General features: G+C 42.8%; 1 protein-coding gene across 1 annotated transcript in view; it reads left to right on the forward strand.

Moving 5' to 3' along the window:
• The first annotated feature begins 4,917 nt into the window (after positions 1–4,917).
• The window catches only part of ANOS1 (anosmin 1), an 84,820-nt gene continuing 64,723 nt past the window's right edge, over positions 4,918–25,014 (forward strand). Inside the window, exons 1-2 of the mRNA XM_083437451.1 lie at positions 4,918–5,749; positions 19,699–19,746. Coding sequence (XP_083293577.1) covers positions 5,507–5,749; positions 19,699–19,746 — 291 coding nt within the window. The 5' untranslated portion in view covers positions 4,918–5,506. The remainder of the gene's footprint in view (positions 5,750–19,698; positions 19,747–25,014) is intronic.

Raw genomic sequence — 25,014 nt, forward strand, 5'->3', positions numbered from 1 at the left:
AAACCCCTGTGTGCATACTGAACAGGGCAGATGCCACTTTAGAACCCAGAACCAAACATGGTTTATCAGAGTCGTAACTGGGGGGTGGGTAGCCAGGTGCTTTGCCCCAGGTGAAGTCTCCAGAGGGGTGCCATTGAGGCTCTAAGCCTGTGTGTGTGTTGTGTGTGTGTGTGTTGTGTGTTTACGTAAATGCATGTGGGTGTGCCAAACTGGGTCTTTGACCTGGGTGAAATAAAGTCTAGTTTCGCCTCTGGGTTTATACTGATTACTTGAATATCTGTTAACACTAGTGATTTGAGCACTCTGAAGCCCAATCCCATGCACTTTTACTTGGAGATATGTCCCACTAGTGAATTGATGCAATGCATATTTGTTCAAAATTAACAGGCCAAGTTCAATGGGATTTACTCTTAAGTAAATTGACATAAGAGGGTAGCCACTGTGGGACTTATTTCTGAGTAAAGTTACATAGGATTGGGCTGCAAATTTCTTGTGTCATGATTATCTTCATGGAATGGAATGTGTGCTTAGCTGCATATTTAATACAAGTTAAATTCTTTCAATTCCCTGGCATTTACCTCTTAAGTACCTTTAATCTTAAGTACATCTAATGGAGTTTGGCAATGGAGTCCCCTGCTAATATATTATAGAAATGGGGACAGATCAGTTAGATATAAACAGAGTATGTTAGGTAGAAGTGATACACTTTGCAACACTTTGTTTCATTTATTTCTTTTTGTTTCTCTTAATAACATGCATCTCTATTGAAAAGAAACATACTGATGTAGCATATGCACTCTTCAGGTGTTCCTTCCATGAAGAGGCAAGGGTGGTAAAATGGGGGCAGTGGGACTATGCTTTTAGTCAGACCCCCCCCCCAAAGTCTCATGGTTCCTTCTGCCCATGCCATGTTGGGGCCCTGTTCTACGCATGGATACTGATGGCATGGTTTAGGAACCCTCATCTCCCAGACTTCTAAATTGTCTGGAGCATCTCCACTGCTACGGCAGAGGTGTATGCCCACTGGGTGGTTATGTCCATTGGGTGGGGGTGGCAAGGCATATGCCTTTGGGAAGTGTTGCTAAATATGCACTTCCACAGCCCCCTTACACTTTGGATGAAAGTAATGCCTGAAGAAGGCTAAAGTCAGCCAAACGTATATTATAAACAGTGTGAGTATAAGGACATTGTGATGGAAATCTGAACTCAGAAAGCCTGTCACTTTTAAGACTCCAATATCCTCAAATAACACCTTCCTTTCTTCAGATATAGAATAACACCTTCCTTTCTTCAGATATGGAATCATAGTAGAGTTGGAAGGGACTCTGTGTCCAACCCTGTGCAATGCTGGAATCTCAACTAAACCTCTGCTTAAAAGCATCCAAGGAATTAGAGTCCAGCACCTCCCGAGGCAGACTGTTCCACTGTCAATCAGCTCTTCCTGTTGTTAAGTTGGAATCTCCTTTCTTGTGACTTGAAGCCATTGGTTCAGGTCCTACGCTCCAGAGCAAGAGAAAACAAGCTTGCTCCGTCTTCATGTGACAGCCCTTAAGATATTTGAAGATACCTATTACTGGTATATCTCCTCTCAGTTTCCTCTTTTCCAGGCTGAACATACCTGATTCCCTCAACTGTTCCTCATAAGGCTTGGTTGCCGAACCCTTGATCATCTTGGTTTACATGTCTACATGCAGGCTCACACCCCAGTCAGTTGCCCTTTGGCTGCCACTCAAGAGCTTTCTGATTAAGCTAGCAGACAATATTGAAATTTCCTTTTATGCTTTGTCACTTCCCAACTATTGTAAGAGTCTGCTGGAAACAGCAAAGTGACCCTGACTTTCTAGGTGCATGCTTGCTACAGAAGACTGCTTATTTTAGGTTTTGGCAGAACAGTAAGCTGTTTTATTATATTTAATTATATTTTGGCAGGCCAATAAGCTGCCTTTCTTATGTTTCCCTTTATATTCTTATTTAATTAATAAAACTTAATTAATTTGGAACCTGGAGCTTGATTGGATTCTTGCTCCACCTGCAATATAGTTCCCTTCAGGGCTTTTTTTCAGGGGGCACACAATACCAGCACCTCTTTTTGTTGTTAAAAAGTGTGGCACTTACTGTAACATCTTCATGGTGACTATGGTGGGTGGAAAGCTGTGCTTTTCTACAGGCTTTCAGTTAAAAGGGGAAGATGGGCTGATGCTTGAGTGGTATGGACTGAGAAATTAGCTGGTAGTTGTGTTCCTGGGTTATTAACAATAAGTCATGGGGTGCTCACTAGCCGGATATAGGCTGTCTAGCTGTATATCCACCCTGGTGTGTGTGTGTGTGTGTGTGTGAGAGAGAGAGAGAGAGAGAGAGAGAGAGAGTGAGAGTGAGAGAGAGAGAGACAGACAGACAGACAGATAGACAGAGAAAATTATATCAGAAGTTTGAAGACTGTGTGACTCCAAGAATTAAGGCTTTCACGGAATTGTAGAGTTGGAGGGGACAATGAGGATCTAGTCCAACACCTATGTCTTGAGAGGAGTTGAGAAATGGAATGTTAGGGTTTGCAAAACAAATTGGGGAGTGATGGGGAGGTCTTGGATATTGCTTCAAATCTCATATGGAAGTACTCACTCTTGTTCTATTCAGTTTACTTGCATCCCTACCTTTTCAAACGCTTGTTTTTATATTTGTTTTTAATGTTTGTTTTTGGAAGTTGCTTTGAGTTCCTTTTTTTTCGGGGGGGGGGGGGAGACTAATAATACTAATATATAATACGTAATACTTTGAGGATTCAATCTACAGTGGTACCTCGGGTTACATACGCTTGAGGTTACGTATGCTTCAGGTTACATACGCTTCAGGTTACAGACTCCGCTAACCCAGAAATTGTACCTCGGGTTAAGAACTTTGCTTCAGGATGAGAACAGAAATGGTGCAGCGGCAGCACGGCGGCAGCAGGAGGCCCCATTAGCTAAAGTAGTGCTTCAGGTTAAGAACAGTTTCAGGTTAAAAAAGGACCTCTGGAAATTAAGTACTTAACCTGAGGTACCACTGTACATGCTACAGTTAGAAATGTACGTATGTTCACACCAAGGCATATTTTCATAATACATAATGTCAGGGCCAGCCTGGTTTCTAGCTAGCAACAGCCTTAGACACATCCAGTCTCCAGATTCCTGCTGATGACTGAAGTGCAGCTGAGAGAGGTTACTGGAACAAGCAAGGGCAGATGGCCAGGCTTCTCCTGTTTATGCCAGGCCTTGCCAATCCAGAGGCTTCATACTGCCTGCCAATTGCCTGGTCTCGTCTTGCACGTCCCTTATTCCCTTCTGCACTCAAAGAGTGTTATAAGCTGGATAAGCAAACACACTAACTTCCAGGTAGCTTTAGGCTGCAATCCTACACCCTGTTACCCAAGCCTCATTGAACTCAATGGATCTTATAGAATTGCTCTAGGTTAGGATACCAGCACTAGGCTGCGAAGTATCTCTACTACAGTACTTTCAATTTACAGAGTTTGATGTCATGTGAATGCCAGTTATAATAGCTAAAAATAAAAAAGAAAGTAGTTCTTATCCATAACTCCAGCAAACTTTTAACAGCTCAAGATGTTTGGCATTTTAAAATGTTGCAGTTTTTACCTAAGGGCACTGGACTTAATGATTTCAAAACTTCATGTTTAAACAACGCACTGAGGTTTTCTACAAGCTTCACCTGCTACATTCAGCATGAAATTGGAATAAGCACAGCTATTTGGAAACAAGTCTCACTTTAAACAGAAAGGCTTAGTTCCAAATAAATATGTTAAAGATTAGGTTGCCAAGCTATTATCTCTTGACACTTTTTTTTTTACAGCCTTAGGAAAAGTAAGGTTTGTAGTTCAGTTGTGCCAAGCTATGGTAGCTGGGGGTGCAAGAAGGGCTGAAGTTTCTGCTGTTGCCACAACATGAAATCACTGCCAAATTCCAGGCAAAGCCACTGGCAAGACTCAGTGCAGAACCGTGCAAAAATTCCAGGAACCTTCGGAGCTGGAAAGACCTTTTAGGATGGTGCTGCATAAACAGAACGTTCTTGCCAAGGTTTCTTCCAATCTTCTAGTGATATTGCCAAGATGCAAATTTATGTTCATCTTTGATCTGGGATGTCAGAGCTGCGCTCTTGTTGCAGCATTACTCCAATTGATACATATGTCCTCTTTTCTGTTTTGATGGCAGTTCAAAGGAAAAAAAGCAATTGCCCCTTTGCTGAATTTCTAAGGCAAAATGATATGTTTAGTTAAAAAAACAACAACCCATGAAATATTCCAGCAACCAAAGAAATATGAAATTTGAACAAAGAAAATGCAACAGGAGCTACAAGAATTGAAAAATGTCTGTTCTTAAGTCACTAGGCTTAGTGCGCTTGTGACTATAAGCAGTGTTTATATGCACACCAGCTAATTTTATAGGAGAACATATTTGTCTGCTCTTACGATATGCGTAAAGAGTAAAACAGTTTGAAATAAAGAGGTAACACCACAGCTCTAAATATTCTGCTTCCATAACTGTCTTCTCTAAGAATTTGTGAACATTTATAAATATGTTAAGTGGCTGTATCTGAACTTTGCCTTAGGCTGCAGTTTCAGTTTCAATAACTCCTGTTTTTCCATTGTCAGGTTTGGAAATTACTTCAGTGCCAGAATGTTACATTTGAGTAAAGAGTCAAGATGCAAGACTATGTACTGAAAAGAGTTTGTGCCAGTATTAAGACTGGTGCTTTTAAAGCCAGCACCTAACTTAAAGGTGTCCTCTTAAGGCGCAGCCTTAAAGTCTGTGTCTGGGTGTGTGTGTGGGGAATCATTTGGCGCTCCACCTCAGGCAGCCCAACTTCCCCTCAGGCCCTCATCCCTTCGAGCCTTTGCCCCTTTGCCCGCGCGCTGCACTTGGCAAAGGTGCTCCGTCAGGTGTTTTGCGCGCGACAGATGCGCGATTCCCGCCCGCCTGCCTGGAGAGGGGCGCCCGTCTTCGCGGGAGCTTCGCAACGCTTCTGCCCATGCCGTGTGCAGCACGGCAGAAAGTTCTTCACCCGAAGCCTCCCGCCTTTTCGACAACGCCAAGCCCCCTCCCCGCCCGCCCCACAACCCATTCCCTCGTTTCAGCAGCACCGCCGCTCGCGCGACCTGCCCGCGGTCAGACACCCCGCCCCCTCCCGCCGCGCTGCCACTCAGGCCTCCCGCAGCCAATCGCGCCGCCTTCTGTCACCCCTCTCCCCACCCCCTCCTGGGAGTGAGGGGAGGGCGGTGAGCTCGGCGGAGTCTGGCGGGGGGTTGAAGAGAGTTGGATGGTTGAACTTTTTCTCTCGCGCCCCCCCCCTCCCCTCCTCGCCGAGTTTGCTCCGCGCGCCGAGGCTGCCTCGTCTTGCCTCCTTTCGCCTCAGTGGCGCACCGAGAGCGTCCTGAAGGCGGCTGCTGTCGGGGCTTCGCCGCTCCTCCTCCTCCTCCCGCGCTTCCTTCTCGCCGGCGCGCGTTATACACAAAGCCATGGGGTTTCAGGAGCCCAGCGTGCCTTTGACCCTTCTCCTCTGGATTACGGCTTCTTCCTGGAGCTGCCTGCCCGGAGTGGCGGCCGGCGGCGCTGCTGCTGCCTCCGCCGCCGCCGCAGGAGAGGCGGCTCGCAGGCAGGACGACTCCTTCTCGGCGGCCAGCGTCTACGGAGCGAGGTGCACCTCCAGGTGCCTCAGTCTGCAGATCACGCGCATCTCCGCCTTCTTCAAGCATTTCCAGGTACGGGCGGCGGCGGAGGGAAAGCGAGAAGCTTCCCGGGCGGGAGGGCAGGGCGAAGCCTCTCTCCCTCCGCAGAGACTTGGTTCGCACCTGGCTTGCTCCAACTCGCGCGCTCCTCTCCGTGGGAAGGAAGCGCGAGGCTGAGCGGCTTCAGCCGGGAGAGAGGGAGCGGGAGGAAGGGGACGAGGGGACGTGAGGGGTCGCGGGCGGCACCTGCGCGCAAGGCTGAGGAGCCTCCTTCGCGTTTTACGCGAGTCCCGTGGAACGCGGCGGGATTTGCTCCCCGGGAGACACGCGTAAAACTGGAGGAGGGGGGGGGGGCTCGGGAGGCGTTAAGCGCAGTGAGCGGAGAGCGGCAGTTGCCCCCCCCCCATTACTTGTTTACACAAACCCAAGGGTCACACACACACACGTCTCTGTGATTCTAAGGGAGAAGTGGATTCGTGTTTGCATTGACCATAGAACCAGAAGGTGGTCAGTTACTCCGGATCAAGCCACGCCGATCTTGAAGTGGGGCGATAGGGGTGGCTGGTCTGACAGGGTGATCGCCGAACCTCTGAAAGCAGATTATTTACTCCTTAACAGTCATCGCAACCCCACTAGCAACACACAATTAAAAAAAATAAATAAATAAGGGCTGACGTCCCCTTTCCTTTCCGCGATGCCTGTTCACGTGTGGGACATATTTCCCATCTACGTTAGTACAGTAATTGTTATTTTACCCGAGTGCTCAAAGAGGTCTCGATTCTTTCTAGTGAGTGCGAGTAACTAGAGAGAGGTGGTTATTCTGGATTCACCAACCCATGATAAAAGTTTGTGGTTTCCAGTTAGCTTCTTACTGGAAAGCGTTATGGCATGTCTATATTGCTTGACTCCTGAAATTGCTGAAAAGGTAGAAGAAGGTACACAGGGGAACCCCTCCCTTGCCCGATAAAACATTCAGTTCATTCTTACTGGACCCTTTCAGTACAAGCCTGCGAGTGTCTGCATGTGTGAATGAGAGAGAGAGTCCTGGTAGATGCTGAAGTTGTTCTTACACTTCGTTGTGGCTGAATGCAGCCCTGCATTCTACAGTTGTGTCTTTGCAATAAGGCTCGCAACCGGTTTGCTAGTTTGATTGGCCAAGAACAGTTTAGCACCCAAGCTGCTTGATTCTTTTCAGAGTTCAGGCTGCCTGGCTCTACTAAAATCACGGGCTTTAGATGTTCCAGCCTGCCTAACGCTGCGTAGGGTTGGGCTGTAAGTTCAGAAAACAGGGCTCTTTGAAAAAGGTGACCCCTGAAGGCAGGGAGGGAAGAAGTTAATTTCTTATGTGGATCTCTGCAGGTGTCCCATTTACTTTGCATTTCTTTCTCTGGCAGTTATTTTGATAGCACAGAGTGTGTAATGTAGCTTCTGTGCTTCCTGCCAAAGGCAATGTGCTGGAGCAATTCTCCCTGATCACTCACGTGCAGATCGTGTTTTGATTTTGCCTGGAAAAAGAAGCAGGAGACGATAATGGCTCAATTTCCCACCAGTGCTTTTGACTCCAAAAGCAACTGAATGGGTGGTGGTGATGTGATAATAACTATATTTTCTGTTACCTACCCTAAGCATTTTTGCAGCATATAGTATCTTGTTTCTTATGTATGCACGTCTTTAAAAAGTAGGCACATTTGATGGTACTGTGTTTTAGGTTGACATTCTGATAGTATGAAGTGGTAAGATGATGGGACTATAAGCTACTTTATATTCAGAATTCATGTGTGTTGGGGAATAGTTTTTCCTTCAGTAAAGGTTTTCTTGATTTTCATTGTTTCAGAAATTCATTTATATAAATGTTCATTGTCAGACCAGAAGAAAAAAGATACAGCAAAACATCCCTCTATACTGCCTCATAGAATATGGATGTTACATGCAACCATGGTTTTATTGTGTAGAATTACAAACACCTTGTACAGAATAGGTACTGATTTCCTGAGGAGGTTATTCTTGTAGCCTTCTGATCAGGCTTTTCTTAATTAATAGAAAAAAATAAATCCAGGCTTTTTCTGCCATCACTTTCTATGCTTAAACTAGAGTTACTCTAAAAATCCAGATGAGCACAACCTCTGTGATCATGTGAGGCTAACAGCATAAGCCTTTATCTTGGCACCTACTCAGAAGTAAGTCTCATTTTGCCCAATGAGGCTTCCTCTTATGTAATAGAATATAGGACTGGCCTAATTGTATTTTTTCCCCAGTCCAAAGCTTGCTATCTAAATGCACATCTGTGTCTCATAATTATATTCCTTGGACCTTTGAACCTTGCTTCTTGTATGGGTATGCATGAATCTATTAGTGTTGTTTAGTTCTTCTTCACTTCCTGGCAATTCACACCATGGAACAGAATCATCCAGGTATCTGTTCTGCCAGTGCAGCTTGCATGAGTAGTTCTGGGATAACCAAGGCAGGGATAAAGGGCACCTTGTTTAACAAGGAGGCTATTTGTGTGCATCTCATGCTTATTGCAAGCGTTCAATCAACAGCGTGGGAAGCTGCCGGGTAGGAGGGATACAGTGTGTCCCCTAAGGCTACAATCCTATGTCCAGTTAAGTGTGTTTAAGCCTTGTTGAAATAAATAGGATGTGGGTGTGTTACAGGGTACAGAGTTGTAGTCTAGTTGTAGAGGGCACCTGCTGTTACATTTATACAGATGTGGCCTCTCCAGATTCTACAACAGAAGATAGCATATCTTGTGCCACAGAGTTCTACTTTCATCAATTTGAGTAGATTTTATTTCAAAGATAAGAGCAAGCTGGCACTGGTAACTCCAATATGGACATATTTATCATATCCATAAGTTCTTCATTTTAAAATTCAGCACATATTGCCGACACAATGACTCAGGAACTATGATAAATTAAAAGACTCTTGATACATCATGGTTGCTTGGTTTTTAAACAAACCCACTTTAATTACTTTCTCTGTTCACATGTGCTGGTATCCACTTTGTGGGGAGGAGAGTGTAATAATTGGAGTGGGCAGAGATAAGTTCCTGTGCTCATTTTGAAGGGTTTGGGGGAAAGCTATTGTATATAATTGAGCCTTGCTAACTGGTGGTGGGGAACATCAACATTTGTAGAGTATTTCTCGATGAGCTAAGCTCTCACATTAAATACATGCATAATGCACAGCACAATGTATATATGATTACTTATATCCCATGATGTAGGCAAGAATTACAATACAGACTAGTCAGCAAAGATATGGCACGAGAGTACTCTCACTTACTACCTGTGACAAAATCCTGCTGACTCAATGAGAGATCGTACTAAGCAAATGTATACTGTATAGGATTGACTGCACCTGTTTGTATGGTGCTCTCTGTAGCACACTTTTAAAGGTTGAAGTAGACTTTGGTCCATTAAAGTTTATGCCATAGTGAGTTTTTTTAGGCTACAAAATGCTACAAGACCTTATGGTTCTTACTAAAGAATGGTTATGAAAGGTGCTATTCATCTACTTTTGCATATATTTTTTTCCTTTTTGCATTCATGGGAGAGATATCCAATGTTAGTCCTACTCAGAAGAGATGTAATGAAATCAATGGGTCTGCTTCTATTACTCTTAGTTTTCATTCACTTTCATGTTTTCACTTATTCTGTTTCTAGGTCTCAACAACCAAGTAAAGAATAAGATCTCAACCATGAACTGAATGAATTATAATAATTTCCCAGCATCCCATTTGCAAGTGAAAACTAACACATTCACCTTTTAGACAAGCTCTTCATTTGAATGCACAGTGTATGTATGATGATTCCAAAGCACAGTAAAGCAAGACAAACAAAATCAAATCCAGACTAGGTGATGAAAAAGTAAAGAGATAGAGCTTGATTGTCATCCTTACTATTATCCTATGGAGCTCTTGGACTTGACATTCAAGGAACAATCTGTGGTAGGGCAAGAACATTTCATCTGTCTATGAAAATGCCTACTTTTGTACTCAATGTATTAATCTTCACCCAGGTGAACCAGAAAGAATCAGAATCAGAAGTGCACCCTGTTGTTTCAAGAATGCAGGGTGTATAGAGCATGCACGCACCCCCCCCCCACTGTAACCCATCTGCATTCATGATTAGTATAGTTAAGTATTGATTAGATAAAGATACACTAGATAAAAATTCAAACCAAAAACTGCCTTCTATGAACTTGTCTTTTCTTCAAGAGATATATCAAAAGCTGGAAATTGTTAAACCCAGTTAATTATCCTGAAAGGGGATTAGTTAACCCCCCCCTTTTTTTACTGTTGTCAGTTGGTTGTAACTCTTTTTGTTTTACAGTTTCACTGGCTAAAGGAAGCAATTTACACCAGCCAGTTCTTAGTGAAAGGCCTTTTTATGTGCGTGCTTTCTTGGCATGATTTCTTTCTGAAGTAAAAACTGCTGACAGAATGCACATTGCCAAACAATAGTGATTACATTTTAATTAGCTGGGGTGAAATAAGCTGCAAATTACTCAGTTAGGACTTAATAACTGGTTGGTCTCCCCCCCCCCCCCATGCAAATCAATTGCAAATCAGCGGCTTTAATCCTAACCTGTGAAAGAAAAAATCAATCCATCTAAATTATAGGGGATTAAATACTTCTAAAACTTGAAGCAGTGGTAATATACAAAAGGTGAAGTGATCTTGTTAATAAATGTTAAACTTTCTGTTCTCTTTTAATTGAGAAAAGAGAGGAAGTGAAGAGGTATATGGCAAACATAACATTGTCCTTACTACTTGGGATATACAGGTGATGGCCTGGTCAAGCAGGTGTGGCCAGCATTGTTCTGTCAGGCAAACAAAGGTAACTTTGCACTGTTACTTTACCATAGCCATTTCAGAAGGACATTTAAAGTGTAAATGATGCTGCAGTCCAATAATCCACTACCTGTCTTCAGACTTTAAAAGAAGCGAAAACTGCTATAGCTTGAACAGCAGGACCAATTGTCTTATAGCAAGAAATACAAGACTTGCATGTTTCGTCCTAAGAGATCTCTGATTCATCTGCACCAGTCTTTGATTTACTGTATGGATACATTGCTTTGATGGCAGTTACTAAGCTGGTCTCAAAGGAAGTAAAGTAGGTTAAATGATGCTTTTTACTGGGCCACAATCGGTAGGGAATAGTATACAAGCTTTGGAGTTTTGTCAGAGCTGTTTTTTTAAAAAATAGTTCCATACATACACACTTTTTCTCTACATAAAATGCTCCGGAGGAATGGGATTGAACTGTTTGTGTGTTCTGTAATTGGTAAAAAAAAGAATAGTTCAACTCAAGTAGTAAAATACCCCTGTGCACTTGTGAATAGCAATAGATGTGTGGCGCTGCAGGGCAGAGTATGGCAGATTACAGTTGGGAGAAAACATAGCTAAATCTTTGTCGCATGAAGACAGAAATAGGTCGTGTTCTATTGTATTAGACATCCACATTGTGCAGAGGAAACTTCTGTTCACCTTGCATGGTCCAGTTGTTGTTCACATTCAGTTAGGTAGTTGGCATTGGGCCAAGGAGAATTGGGTAATTTCCCCTCTCAGTCCTGAAGCTCACTAGGAAATCTGAGGCCCAACCTGTGGAAGAAAGTTGTTCTGAGGCTAAAGTGGGATAATAATCTCCATGTGTGCCACTTTGAGCTCCTTGGAGAAAGATCAGGATTTGAGATACAGTGGTACCTCAGGTTACATACGCTTCAGGTTACATACGCTTCAGGTAACAGACTCCGCTAACCCAGAAATAGTGCTTCAGGTTAAGAACTTTGCTTCAGGATGAGAACAGAAATTGTGCTCTGGCGGCGCGGCGGCAGCAGGAGGCCCCATTAGCTAAAGTGGTGCTTCAGGTTAAGAACAGTTTCAGGTTAAGTATGGACCTCTGGAACGAATTAAGTACTTAACCCGAGGTACCACTGTATATCTACATGACAAATACAAGGCTATTAAGAACACAGCCATAGCCATAGTTTTCAGCCATAGTTGTTGAAATTGAGTCTCTTCTAAGATGTGAATGGCTTGTACTCTTCTTTAAGGGGTGAGATAAAACCAGGGGTCAGCAAGACTTACTGGGCATGGGCTGGATCACTCCCGAGGAGATCCTCCATGGGCTGGACTAGTGCAGCATGACGCTGGAAATCGCATCTGCACATGTCCACTGCATCAAAAATTGCTTCTGCGCATGCCCAGACGCTGAAAATCACGGCTGCGCAAATGCGATTTCCACTGCCTGGGCATGGGCAGAAGCAATTTCCGGAGCCACGGAAGAGAGTCCCATTCCGCACTGTGCCAGTTTAGCACAGCGTGCGGAGACTCACCAAGCAGGCTGCTCAATTTGGGGGTGGCTCATGGGCCAGTTAAGCGACCCTCATGGTTGCCAACCTCTGGATAAAACCTCTTAATCCCTGCTTGGCTGTGAACCATATTGTAGTGTTTCTTGTGTCTAATCACTCCATATATCATTTTTGTGTCATACACTTCATAAATTGCTATAATCTTGGGAGCATGGCAATGAAATTCTAATTTGGATTGAGCTGCCTGGTTCTCTGTCATGCATGAAAACTGCACTAACTGTAGAGAAGCTTAAAGACACATGGTACTTTAGCACAACAGAACTTTCTGATTTTGTGGTTGGATGTTGTGTCTTTGTGGTGGTGTTGTTGCTGCTGCTGTTCTACAGCACTTTTAGCTTTTGGGGAAAATATTATAGAAATATCTTAATAAATGAAATAAAGGAGAGGTGTGTGTGGGTGTGTTTCTTAACTTTTAACAACTCGTTAATGTTTTCCTGTGTAATCTCTCCAAGTAGGCCCAAGACAGTAAAAAAAAGCCTTGAAGGGAAGCAATGAAAAGGAAAATGGACAAGTAACATACCTGCATTTCATGCTTAGTGTTTTTGTTGCTTTTGTAAATGTAGTCACTCTGGCAAGAATGAAACTATTTCACTTCCTGCCATGTATAGATCTCTGTAACTGTGTAACTGTGATATGCTTTGTGGTATCCATATGTAACTTAACCAGTGTCATGGATAGTTCTGTTGGTAGAGAATCAGACTCTTAATCTCAGGGCCATAGCTTTGAGCCACACATTGGGCAAAAGATCCCTGCATTGCAGGGGGTTGGACTAGATGACCCTTGTGGTCCCTTCCAACCCTACAATTCTAGAAAAATTTAGTTCGTTACATGGAAAAATTACTACAATTTACCCACGTGTTCTAGATCAGGGATGGGCAGCCTGTGGCCTTCTGGATGTTGCTAAACTATAAATCACACCATCCCTTACCATTGGCTATGCTGGCTGAGGCTGATAGTTATTGGAGCCCAACAACAGCTCAGCAACAGCTGGAGGGCCATAGGTTCTCCACCCCTGTTTTAGACAAATTGAAAAGTCTGTGTGTCTGTCTAGAAGAGATGCCTCTGGAGAACCTTCAGATTTCAATGTATTAGGCTTTTATAGGAATCTCTAGAGCCATGTAGTCTGCAGAGCATTGCTTATAATGTGATAAAATAGGAAAGACAGTATTCTTAGCCCATATGCACAGGTGTGATCCAGTTCCTATTCCTGTGTTCTTTATTCCATTAGAGGAAAACCAGACTTTTTGAGAGTGGCAAAGTGCAGATGGATAGACATAGGCAGAAGAATGCTACCTAATAAATTACATTGTGTGTTATGTTGATTAAGTGCTAGGCATGCAGATGTTTCCATATAGAGTTTAGTTGTGTAGGTGGATTTCAGGGTTCTGGAGATAATCCAAAATAGATTTCTAAGATGAAACCTTGGATATATAAACTTGTTTGTTTAGGACAGACATCAGGGAATCCCTGACTGACTAATGTGAATTTGCTTCTTAGTATTTTTTGGAAATTCAATACCTCCCTTGAATCTCATTTGTGTGATATTTTTTTCATTTTGTGTTGATGCTCATTGGGAGTCTGTGTAAGCTTTTACAAGAATGATCTTGGAAAAAGCAAACTTACAGAAGATAATAATTTCACTTGCAAGTGAACCTTGATGCCCCATTCCAAAATGTATGCATGTATTTATGTTTATTTCAACAACTTATATATCCCTTAATATTGTAGTTCCTAAGTGGTGTACAATATATTTTACAAAAGAGACACCCTAGATAAAATCAGTCAAAATGAATCATAAATCAGAATAACATGTAAAGTGCCTGCTAATATTTATTTCAACAATGCATTGTGACTAAGGCTTCACTTCTTCAAACAAATTTTCAGGACGCAGAGTGGAATCTGGACCTGCACAGTACCACATCAGAATATGTACTTAAATTCTCCCATGTTTATGTGAATTTGGGTGAAGAATTGGGAGTGGTCAAGCTGTAGAGGGAGACTATTTCAGGGGGAAATTTTATGAATGCATGAAGCTATCTTATAGCGAATTAGATCTTCCAACCTAATAGTGCCTGCTCTGACTAGCAGTGGGCTCCCAGGGTATTTTTCAGTCCTGCTACCTGAATCCTTTTCAATGGAGATGCCAAGGACTTAACCTGGGAACTTCTACATGCATGTTCTCTACCACTGAGGGTGTGTGCATGTTTGCAGATGTGTATAGTATGCATGTGTACATGACTAAATGACTTCTCTGAGCTCTATAGCATGTGCCACACTGCTCATGTGCTATATGTAAGATGCAGTTGCAACTCTGAAAATTGTAGCCTTGGTTTGAGATAGTCTTGGCCAGTGTTTCAAGGTAGTTTGAGGTAGTAATGATAAATGCAATAGTTAGCATTGTGCTCCCTTGTGCAAGGGAATGGGTTGCATTTTGTTGGGATCCTTGGTGCCCTAAATGATGCAGAAGAATTAAACACTTTATATTCTTATACTGTAAATCAGGCATCCCCAAGCTGCAGCCCTCCAGATGTTTTGGACAACAGTTCCCATCACCCCTGACCACTGGTCCTGTTAGCTAGGGATCGTGGGAGTTGTAAGCCAAAACATCTGGAGGGCTGCCGGTTGGGGATGCCTGCTGTAAATAGTTAACAAGCAAGTATGCACTTTCTTAGACTTAAAGTGCTTCTGAACAGGATTTTCCCTATTGTATAAGTTGTTAAAAGATCTCATAAAATGAGGGAGAGTGCCATTTCCATGATATCATTTATCTGAATTCTAATTTTCTTCTTTCACCACATTTCTGGTATTGAATGAAAGGCAGTTTTCCTAAAAAAAAGGATAACAACTTTGGTTGGCCCTCATGGCCCTTCACTTCATCAAATCTGGCCCTCTTTGAAAAAAGTTTGGACACCACTGACTTAAGGGTTTGGAAGGGCATTAAAAAGGTGCTAAATGAACGGTGAATGATATTGAATGCCATAATTGCATTGCGGTATAATTCTACATCTAATATACATAGGCTAATTGAAAAATAGTAATTTATTTATCTGGAACATTTGTACCCTACTCTTCCACCAGAAAGGTCTCCCAAAGTGGCTTAAAGGTAAAGGTAAAGGGACTCCTGACTTTAGGTCTAGTTGTGGACGACTCTGGGGTTGCGGCGCTCATCTTGTTTTACTGGTTGAGGGAGCCGGCATACAGTTTCCGGGTCATGTGGCCAGGATGACTAAGCCACTTCTGGTGAACCAGAGCAGTGTACGGAAACACAGTGAGTGGTACCTATTTATCTACTTGCACTTTGATGTGCTTTCGAACTGCTAGGTGGGCAGGTGCTGGGACCGAACAATGGGAGCTCACCCCTTTGCGGGGATTCAAACTGCCGACCTTCCGAACGGCAAGCCCTAGGCTCTATGGTTCAGACCACAGCACCACCCGTGTCCCTCCCAAAGTGGTTTACATACAATCAAATAGGATAAGACAGGTCCCTGCCCACAGCCTTACAATTTAAAAATCCACTGCACACAAGGCAAAGGGACAGGGAGGGAAGGGGGGGGGGAATGTCACAATTTTCCTTGCCCTGATTTCCTCTTGTTAATCATGGATGTCTGGAGTAGGGAAGCCTATATGTACATGTATGTCCTGTGTGATGAATCTGTCAAGGAAGCTAGGGAGACGGACCTTCAAGAATTATTCAGCCATTTACTGTAAGTTCTAAGCTTGCATTCTGAAGTGGTACCAACCAAGCACATATAACTTTATTGCCAGGAAATGTAAGAATGAAGGGACACTGTTAGATTAGCATTTTATTGGGCATGAATAGTTCTTATATAAATCAATTCCTCCAAGACACTTTCTGATAATTATACCATGTGTTTTTAATTTGATTCATCCACCAATAAATAACCTTAAATGCATGAAATGCATCAGTATTGTTCATCATTTGTATGTGCAATAAATATCTCTACCTACCTTTGTGCTTTAGCTCAAGATTTAGATGCTATACCTTTTCCATTTGCAGCGATCAATTTTGTCAAATACCATCAAATCATCACATGCCTGCAAAAAGCATACTTCATGATCTTGCAATTTAAATCTTTGTCCTTGGGCACTGTGATGAAACAAAATAGATGAGAAGAAGGTTGCTTCTTGTTCAAAAGGATTTTCTTCCATATTCCCGCAGATAGATTTTCTGTCATTCTTGGTTATGAAAAGAAAGGTATTGGAAAAGAACTTGAATGAATTTTTAAACTACTTGCACATTGCCCGGAGGCCTGTAGATATACCATGTATGCATCTGTGGGCAGTAACACTGTTGTGGATTTGGCTGGCTTCATCATGGTGAATGAGTGGCTAGGGCCTTTGTTTTCTCAGGGTTATGTTTTTAATGACTGTGGATGGTCCCCTGAATGGGCAATTCATTTTACAGGATTAGGGTCTCAGACCAGTGCTTTCCAGAGTTTGTGCATGAGTGAGCTGAGTGTGTCTGGCTGGAGCTAGCTGAAAGTGAGAGAGACCTGCACAAGTTGCTTTCTGATGTTTGCATATAAAAGTATACAATTTGGGATTTGCAACAATATTCCTCTTGCATAAACAGAAGTGTTCTTGAAACAGAAACTATAGCACTGCAGGGCAGGGAGGAGAAAGATTTTAGGAGGGGGGAAATGTACACATTTGTCTCTTCCCACACTTCTGAAGTCTTTCCTGTTCTGCTGTGTCAGGCTTGAGGATGTTGGATTTCACTTGCATCAGCCCACAGACAGTGGCGGAGCTTCATGCTCTGGCACCGGGGGGGGGAGCAGGTGGGGGCATGGCTGGTGCGCATCCCGGGAGTGTGGTGCGTGTCTTGGGGGCGTGACGTGCCATCTGCAGGGGCGTGGTGCCCAGCACGGGGGGGGGGGGGGCGGCAGCCGTGATGGCACCCCACTGGGATCGCGCTGCCGGGGGGCAGTGTGCTCCCTCCGCACTCCTCTTCCTCCGCCAATGCCCATAGATAGCATGACCAATGGTCATGAATGATTGTAGTCCAGTAATATCTGAAGGACAACAGATTTCACATCCTTGTGCTAAATACTGCTAAAGTGCTCAGACTCAGGGGCAGAAAACTTAATAGCTATATAAAGAGATAGGAGTTCCCTGAATTTGCAGAAGCCAGTACTTTTTCTGACAGTGGCCCATTTCACAGCCAAAGTGATACGCATACCAACTTTGATATTAGAAGGAATGTGGGGGCACAACACTTGTTTGCATATTCCATGGCTGTATCTCAGATATACATTTGGTGTTCATTTGAAAGTCCCATTCCTCATTTTGAAAGAAGTGGAAAAAGACTTACATGGGTGGTTAAAATTTGATTAAACCACAGAGACCTCAGAAAGAAAAATAATTGCATGAGTGATAATTGGCTTGTAAATCTTACTCCCATTTTGCCTATACATACTAAATAATTTTGCAGGCAAGCAACTTTTGTAGGCTGTTTTAATTTAGGGTTGCCAACTTGAATAAAATATTGGGGGAGCAGGTAAGCCCCACCCCACAAGATGCAGCACATACACACCATTTGAATGGCAATGCCCATCAACTTGGGTGGGGCAGCTCCCTCAATATCTTATTTGAAAGAAATGGCTGCAAATACTGGACTGTGTGCAGAGGTTATGTTCTGACTGAGGCTATAATCCTATGAACCCTTACCCGGGATTTTGAACACTGTGGGACTTGTGTTGGAGGAAATATGTATAGACATGTACTGCAAATATATCTGGCATATGAGCGCACACAGTTAGCAGATCTACAGGTGGCCCGCCACTTACACAAGAGTTTGACTTCAAAGGTCCATGTACAAAGGCAAAATCATTCAAAGTCAGGAAGCCCTGGAACCACTTGCCTGTGAGGTTCAGACCTGCTTACTGGGTTCTGGGAAGTTTGTAGGAGGGCCCTGGGACCCTCCGAGAGCATGGCAAGCAAGGAAAACCTGGGTGTGCAGGTGGAAGAAAAACAAGTAAATGGAGAACAGGGAATGGCAAGTTTCCCCTGCTCTCCATTTATTTATTTATTTTCTCCCTGCACAAGTTTGCATTCGCATATGTAAAGGGAATGCCAGTTGTGGGCTCACTGTAGCATTTTAGTTTAGCAATTTATAAGCAGATGACTTTGGTACATATTTTGTTTGTGTTTTGAAATTGTGTTTGAAGCCTCTAGTGTGGCAGTTTTCAAGGCAAGAAGAAGCAGCCTCTGCATTTGGATATTTATCGTGGTAGAATGTTCCAGGTGACCAACATATTCCAAAAGCAGGAGTGCTTCATCTGATTTAGTGAAAAGAGGCCACCGAGCTGTAAAACTATGCAGCTAGTTGCTACTAATCTGCAGCTGCAATCATTGTTCTCTTCTGTCATTCCTTTATAGGGAGAATAAAGGATTGAAAGCAGTCCATGAGATATTAGTTTAACATTACTACTGGCTAGGTTTTGGAAAAGGAAATAATAAATTCTTGGCTGGCACGGGGACTGCTAAAGTACTTCTGTTAACTGTATGTTATTTATGACATCCTCCTAAACTTTTATGTCTTCTGTTCCTGTCCATTCACAAGCGTTTGCATGAGTCTTATGTTTCACATTTATTTATATGCGTGCTTTAGTATATTTAAGATAACTTTATGGGTAGTTGCTGCTAACCAAAGAGCATTAGATTTTAAGATGACACGGTTTTAAGAGCTGAAGATGTAATGTGCTAATGAGGATAAGATCAGGGGAGGCGGAAATGTTTATGTTTCTAAATATTTTGGGAGGAAGAATCTCCACCTTTAATGTATTTGGGAAGGTATTTATTTGACCATCCTGACTAGTCTGAGGCATGGTGGTGACTCAAGAAGCACCTTTCCAAAGCACCACATGTGCTAGGGATAGTGCACACAATGTCAAGAGCTACAGCACCCTGTCTCTTATCAGTTACGCTTCAAAAAAGAAGATAAAAAGATCAAAGGAACTGGGTGGATGAACATATGGATTTTGCCTGCTAGTGCTCCATCCCATGTTATTTTACATCTGCTGTGAGGTATATGTCCAGAATTGTATATATCATTTTTTAAAATAAATAAAATAAAAGCTATATACTAATTATTAGGACTTCACACAACTCTGCCAGTCTACTCTCTGGTTCCAGTCTGCAGACCCCAGTCAAGATGAACTGGGCCAACTTGGGACCACCCTCTGCACCTTGGATATAGTCCCAAATTACTTTGTGGGCAGGGACTAATGTTTAATAAGGGGGGGGGGCTAATTAAACACACAACCATGATGGAGTGGCAAAGGAGTCATCGTTCCTCACCCTTGACTGAGCAGGGGGTTCAATTCTCCAGGATGTTCTTCACAAGTGGCTTATCTGTGGGGAATAAGCTTGCGACTGAGCACCCTTGTTATCACCTTGTTGGTCAAGTCAGCAAGGGAAGTTGGCATCACAAAAAATTCTTAGAAAGTCACCAACCTAACCAGAAATGGAAACAAATTCTTGTTTTGTTTGCAGAGTGGGAAAGAGGTACTGTGGGAATGCACAGAAAATATTGGCCTAGCTTGAGATATGTCACTAATACTTCTACTTTTCTCTCTCTCCCCCAGAATAATGGTTCCTTAGTCTGGTGCCAGAATCACAAACAGTGTTCAAAGGTATGAAATTTCCTCTCTCTCTGTCAAAGATACAGTACAAAATTGTTATCCTTCATTGTACTTTATTGTTTATGGATTGCTATACATTTCATTTTGTCCTAAGCACTACAATGCATTTATTTCCATATTCTTCGCATACAACAAAACTCTTAAAATCTTGTTAACAATGAATATATGTGTGTAATCACTTGCTGTATATTAAAACTTTGTGGTAGCTGCTGCTGCTTCTTCTTCTTCTTCTTCTTCTTCTTCTTCTTCTTCTTCTTCTTCTTCTTCTTCTTCTATCCTGCCCTGTAAGAACTTCCCTGCAGTGGCATAGCATGCCCAAGTGGTACCTGGTGCGAAATTTTTTTTTTGTCACCCCCTCATCGACAGCTCAGGGTAGGCTTGGAAGTCTTGGGTGGGTGCAGAATGTCTGTTCCCTTTCCTACGCCTCTGCACCCCACCCCCACAACTCTAAAGTAACCTAAGCCATTGGAGGAAGTGGGGAGCTATGCCACTTTGCCGGGGCACTGGCAAAGCTGTGCAGCTTGTCCTCTCGGGAGCCATGATTCCCGTCCGTCCGTCCTCCTCCCTCCCTCCCTGGCTCGCTGTAAAGCAGCAAAGCAGGAGCCGCTTACGGCGAGCCAGGGAAGAGGGATCCCACCATGGTCTGTATGGTGCTCCAGCGGTGCCAGTGGCAAACCCCTATGTACAGTGCATGTGTGGCATCACTACGTACAGCACATGCGTGCGACACTGCACATGCATTGTACGTAGCTGTTTGCCGCCAGCGCCGCTTTAACGCCGCTCGGACGGTGGTGGGAACTTCTGCTCGCGGCTACAGTCGCGAACAGAAGATCTTTCACATGCGGCTGGGGCGGCAGGGCAAGCACCCCGTGGGGTGCCTTCTTGTCACCCTCCCAGACGTGGTACTTGGGGTGAATCACCCCCTCGCCCCCACCTTGTGATGCAACTGCTTCCCTGTTCCATTTACTTCAATTAAACATCTTGGCTCTGTTCTGTTTGTAATGAATGGGCAATAGTCAGTGTTAGTTATACTCAGAGTAGACCCATTAATATAACAGAGCTCAATAGCTCACATTTCATACTAAGCCCAAACTATGGCTTAGTGCAAAAAGGCTGGCCTCGTGAGGAGGAGATAGCAGCCCCTTTGGGCAATGTTTTGCTTGGTGTAACATCTGAACCCAGTTACAAATGATGGTTAAGGAGGAAGTAGCCTAGGCTTGGACAACACACCACACCACACCACACCACACCACACCACACCACACCACACCATGACTTAGCTGCTGCATGGAGCTCAAAAGGCCAGGGAGAAGCAAAGCTCCAGGAGCTATCTTATTTGTGCTGAACGGTAAGACAACATGCAAACCAAGTCATTGAGCATATTCTGAGTATGACTTAGTAGTTGGATACCACCCTGTGGGGTTTTACAGTTGCTTTATTAGAGGTGGATTGTTCCAGTTAATTTTACATGACCTAAAATGTACTTAATACTTATTCTACAAGCAATTCTTGTTCAAGAAAGGAGAAGTGCTTTTCCCTGAGATTATATATTTTATGCTATTCAGTAATTTAATTTCTTTGGGGCTTTCAGCTAGTCTTACTGTTGTCTTTGTGTGTGTGTGTTGACTCTTTGACCCTTGAAAGATTAGAGTGCAAGTGAGCTAATAACTATTTGATTCTACTGGAAAAGCATCTTGCTAAGTTGCCTGGAGAGAAGCAGCAATTATTATTCAGCTTTAGAGGGTCAGAGTGGAACCACAGGGCTTAGCCACTGACTGCTCTTTTCATTCCCATACAATGCCGAGTGCGTCTATTCCCTGCTTTAGAATTTTACCTTCTAAACTATTAAACCAGTGTTGTAGAAAAATGGTAGGTAAAACAGTATTTAGCCAAAATTTCCATGATTTCATAATGGTACAAGGACATGCACTGCAGTATGCTGAGATCTATATTTAATACGTAATTGACTTTCTGTAGAATTTATATTAAGTGGGGACCAAAATCTCAGAAGCTCTGAGGTGCTGTAAGGAGTGATATTCAGTGAAGAACTGCCCTGTTTTATGAATTGAGACATTCCATTTGAAACAAAAAGGTACATGGATTTCTCAACAACAATGAATCTCTCCCAAAAAGGTGTGTGTGTCTGTGCGTGCAACTGAAATACTTTTTCTGTGATGTTTTCTTTGTGAGCTCCTGACCAGCAGGAAGACTTCAGCTGAGACTTCTATGAGTGCTAACTGGAGGAGAAGTTGGGAGAAGGGCTATTTGTTTTGATTAGAAGAGGAACTGGTTTAACAGAATAGCTACTATACAAGCAAGAATGCAAGTATAGTACTGTAATTCTATCTAACCCGCTAAATCATATTATCCTGTAAATACATTTCAGCAGTGGATAGCTGGGTGGTATGACTGTGCTCACCTGTCTTCTGGAAGATTTTGCTGCTGCTTATAGGGAGATAGAGGAGGAGGGGCAAGGTTGGTGCAATGCAAATGCACTCGTGGGATCAGTGGATTGGCTCCACAGTCCATTTCCACTGTGCTGTTCTGTTGCTCCTGCTGTTGCACTTGTATTGCACTGACCTTGTTCCTCCCACCACCTAGTGAGCAGCAGTGACATGACTGACTGGAGGTCAGGTGAACACCACTTCCTCACCAAGCTGTCTGCTACTAGTATTGATTGAATAAATAATATATTTGCTTAACCTTTAAAGTAAGCCTTCTTGTTTATCTGTCTTACGCCTGCTACTGTTTATGTGTCATTTGGGGAATAAGATATTACCAGAAATGGCTGGTAGCAGCAGAAATTAGGGGATTAAGGAAGCAGTTATAGGCCTCATGTAAGATGAATGTTGGTGGGAGTCCTCCACATAAAAGGTCAGTTAGGGAGGTAATCCTCCAAATTTCACAATTACTTAGTTTAGTTTGGGATTAGTTGCCATGTCCTTTATAGAATTTCTGTACAGGTACAGGATTTCTTTTAAGAAATAATGTTTAACCCTGGTGTCTCCTCCATTGATTGAGTGATGCAGTTGTGCTGTGAAATAAGGAACATCCATCAAGCTATTTCCCATCTGATGTTCACAAGCGACTCTTTAAATTAGGACTACTAAACTTCATAAAAACCAACAAAGGGCAACAAAGCCTGTCACTGTCTCATGATTGCTGCTAGTAATTAATGTTGACATGAATAGGTTGTTATGACCCAAAGTAAGCTACCTGAAAACAAAACCGTAATGAAACAATGAAAACAATTTCATACATTCATCTGTTCTTCAATATTGTTCTGTTCTGAATGTTCTCTCTCACTCCACCCCCTCTATCTTTCTTTCTCTCCCTCTCTCTGACACACACACACACACACACACACACACACCTTTCTCTCTTTAGATTAAATTGCCACAAAATTGGTTCAAATGTGAGGGGCAGACTACATTAAATGTTAAGCATATTCATTGCCCCTGAATTCATTATTTTTCATTCAGAAATAACCAGTACTGAATGCCCAATCAGAATTGGTACTTGCTTGTGTATGGGGTGTGTGTAGGAGAGCTTTAGCCCTTTACCCTCTTCTGTGCTATATATCTATGTATATGGGATGGTATCTAGTTAGGAAATAACAAGAATGCTGGTGTCTGGCAATTGCTAGCTCTTGTGGCACACATGTTCCATGGTTAATCACGGAATAGGACATTTTATCAAGGTGCCTATACACGCCAACTCTGTCCTGGAAAGGAACCATTGCTAGGGGTGGGGTGAACAGTACACCTTAAACAACATAGCCATAGAGCTGTTGCCAAAGGAAGTTGTTATGTGGTGAGTGATTTGTGGCTGAAACAAATAGAACAATGTATGGTGGGGTTGTCCTCCATAATGTTGTGCATCTCGGACCTGGAATGTGTTTCTGGTGCCTAATTTGAGAATCTGAAGATTTGCAGTATCACAGTTCTTAATGCCACAAGTAGGTTCACTTGTGGTATGGCTGGGTTTGCTTGCCACGGGGAAGTCCAGTTTTAGTATAATTTATTGGCCAAGAAAGGATAAGGAGGCAATAGCTGTAGAGAGGGGCAGCATGGTAGAAGACACAGAAGAGAGTAGGAAGCAAATGTTCATGGAAATCTATTCATTAAACTCGACTTCAACATGAATTTTGGTTCTAAGGTATTTATTTATTCAGATTCTGCATTGGAGGAGAAAAGTGATGACTGACTCATGCTATGGTCCATGTGAGGCTATGCTATTCTGCTATTTTTTGTAAACTGCTTTGAGGTTTTTCGCAATCAAACAGTGTATAAATTTTAGAAAATAAATATATAATGTGCATTGAATCTCCCCTTTTCCTTCTGTTATATTGGTTCCAGACTCTTGGCAAGTCTTAGTTAAGGCAGTTGACAATGCCTAGGGGGGACAAAGGGTCAGAATTTAACTTTTATACCAGCATGGTCTACTATTTCAGGTTGCCCAAATTTCTCCATTAACAGCAAATATCAGAACCCTGAAGTTGTTGCTGTTGGATTGTTTGTGGAATATGATAGGCTGCTGAATGTTCTCAAGGATATCTGTATCTTGTCTAATGAAACATCAACTGAAAAAGAGTTAATTAAATCTAAACTTTGTTCCATTGAGTCTTGTCTTTGATTTTTCTTCTTCCTTGAATCCGGCCATTCATTCACAATTATGTACCGCAGTTGATTTAATCTTCTTGTCATCACCTTCAAAGATCTGCATAACCATCATCCCTCCTTAATTATCCATTGCCTGACAAGTGTCAGGTTGTGCTGATTCTGTCCACTCCATTAATACGTCTAAGTGTGCATCCCTGTTTGTCAGTTTCTAATAAGATACCTTTGTGCTGCATGGTTGTCTACAGGCTTCTGTACACAAGCACATTAGGATCCCCCAAAGCCCCCTATATGTCAACAGAAGAAATCACTTCTTCCTCAGCACAATAAGCTGGTTATATATAAACTTCATATAATTTCATGCTGTCGTAATTTGTAATCAGTGTAACAACATGGATGGGAAGGACCCCAACTGCTTTTAAATACTGCTAATTAATTGTTATTAAATAGTATTCATTACTACTAAGGGCTGGTTCATAGTGGGCTAACTTACTTATTTTAGCACTAGCAAGGGTTGCTCATTCCTTTCAGCAATGTAATTTATGAGCCTATAGTTTAGAATTGCAGCTGCAAGAACTTTCTCTGGCACTTTGAAATGTGCATAGGAGACAGAAGTAGCTGAGAACTGTAAACTTCCAGC

Source organism: Podarcis tiliguerta (assembly GCF_965153285.1).
Source record: "Podarcis tiliguerta genome assembly, chromosome: 4".
In the NCBI taxonomy this organism is placed as follows: Eukaryota; Metazoa; Chordata; class Lepidosauria; order Squamata; family Lacertidae; genus Podarcis; species Podarcis tiliguerta.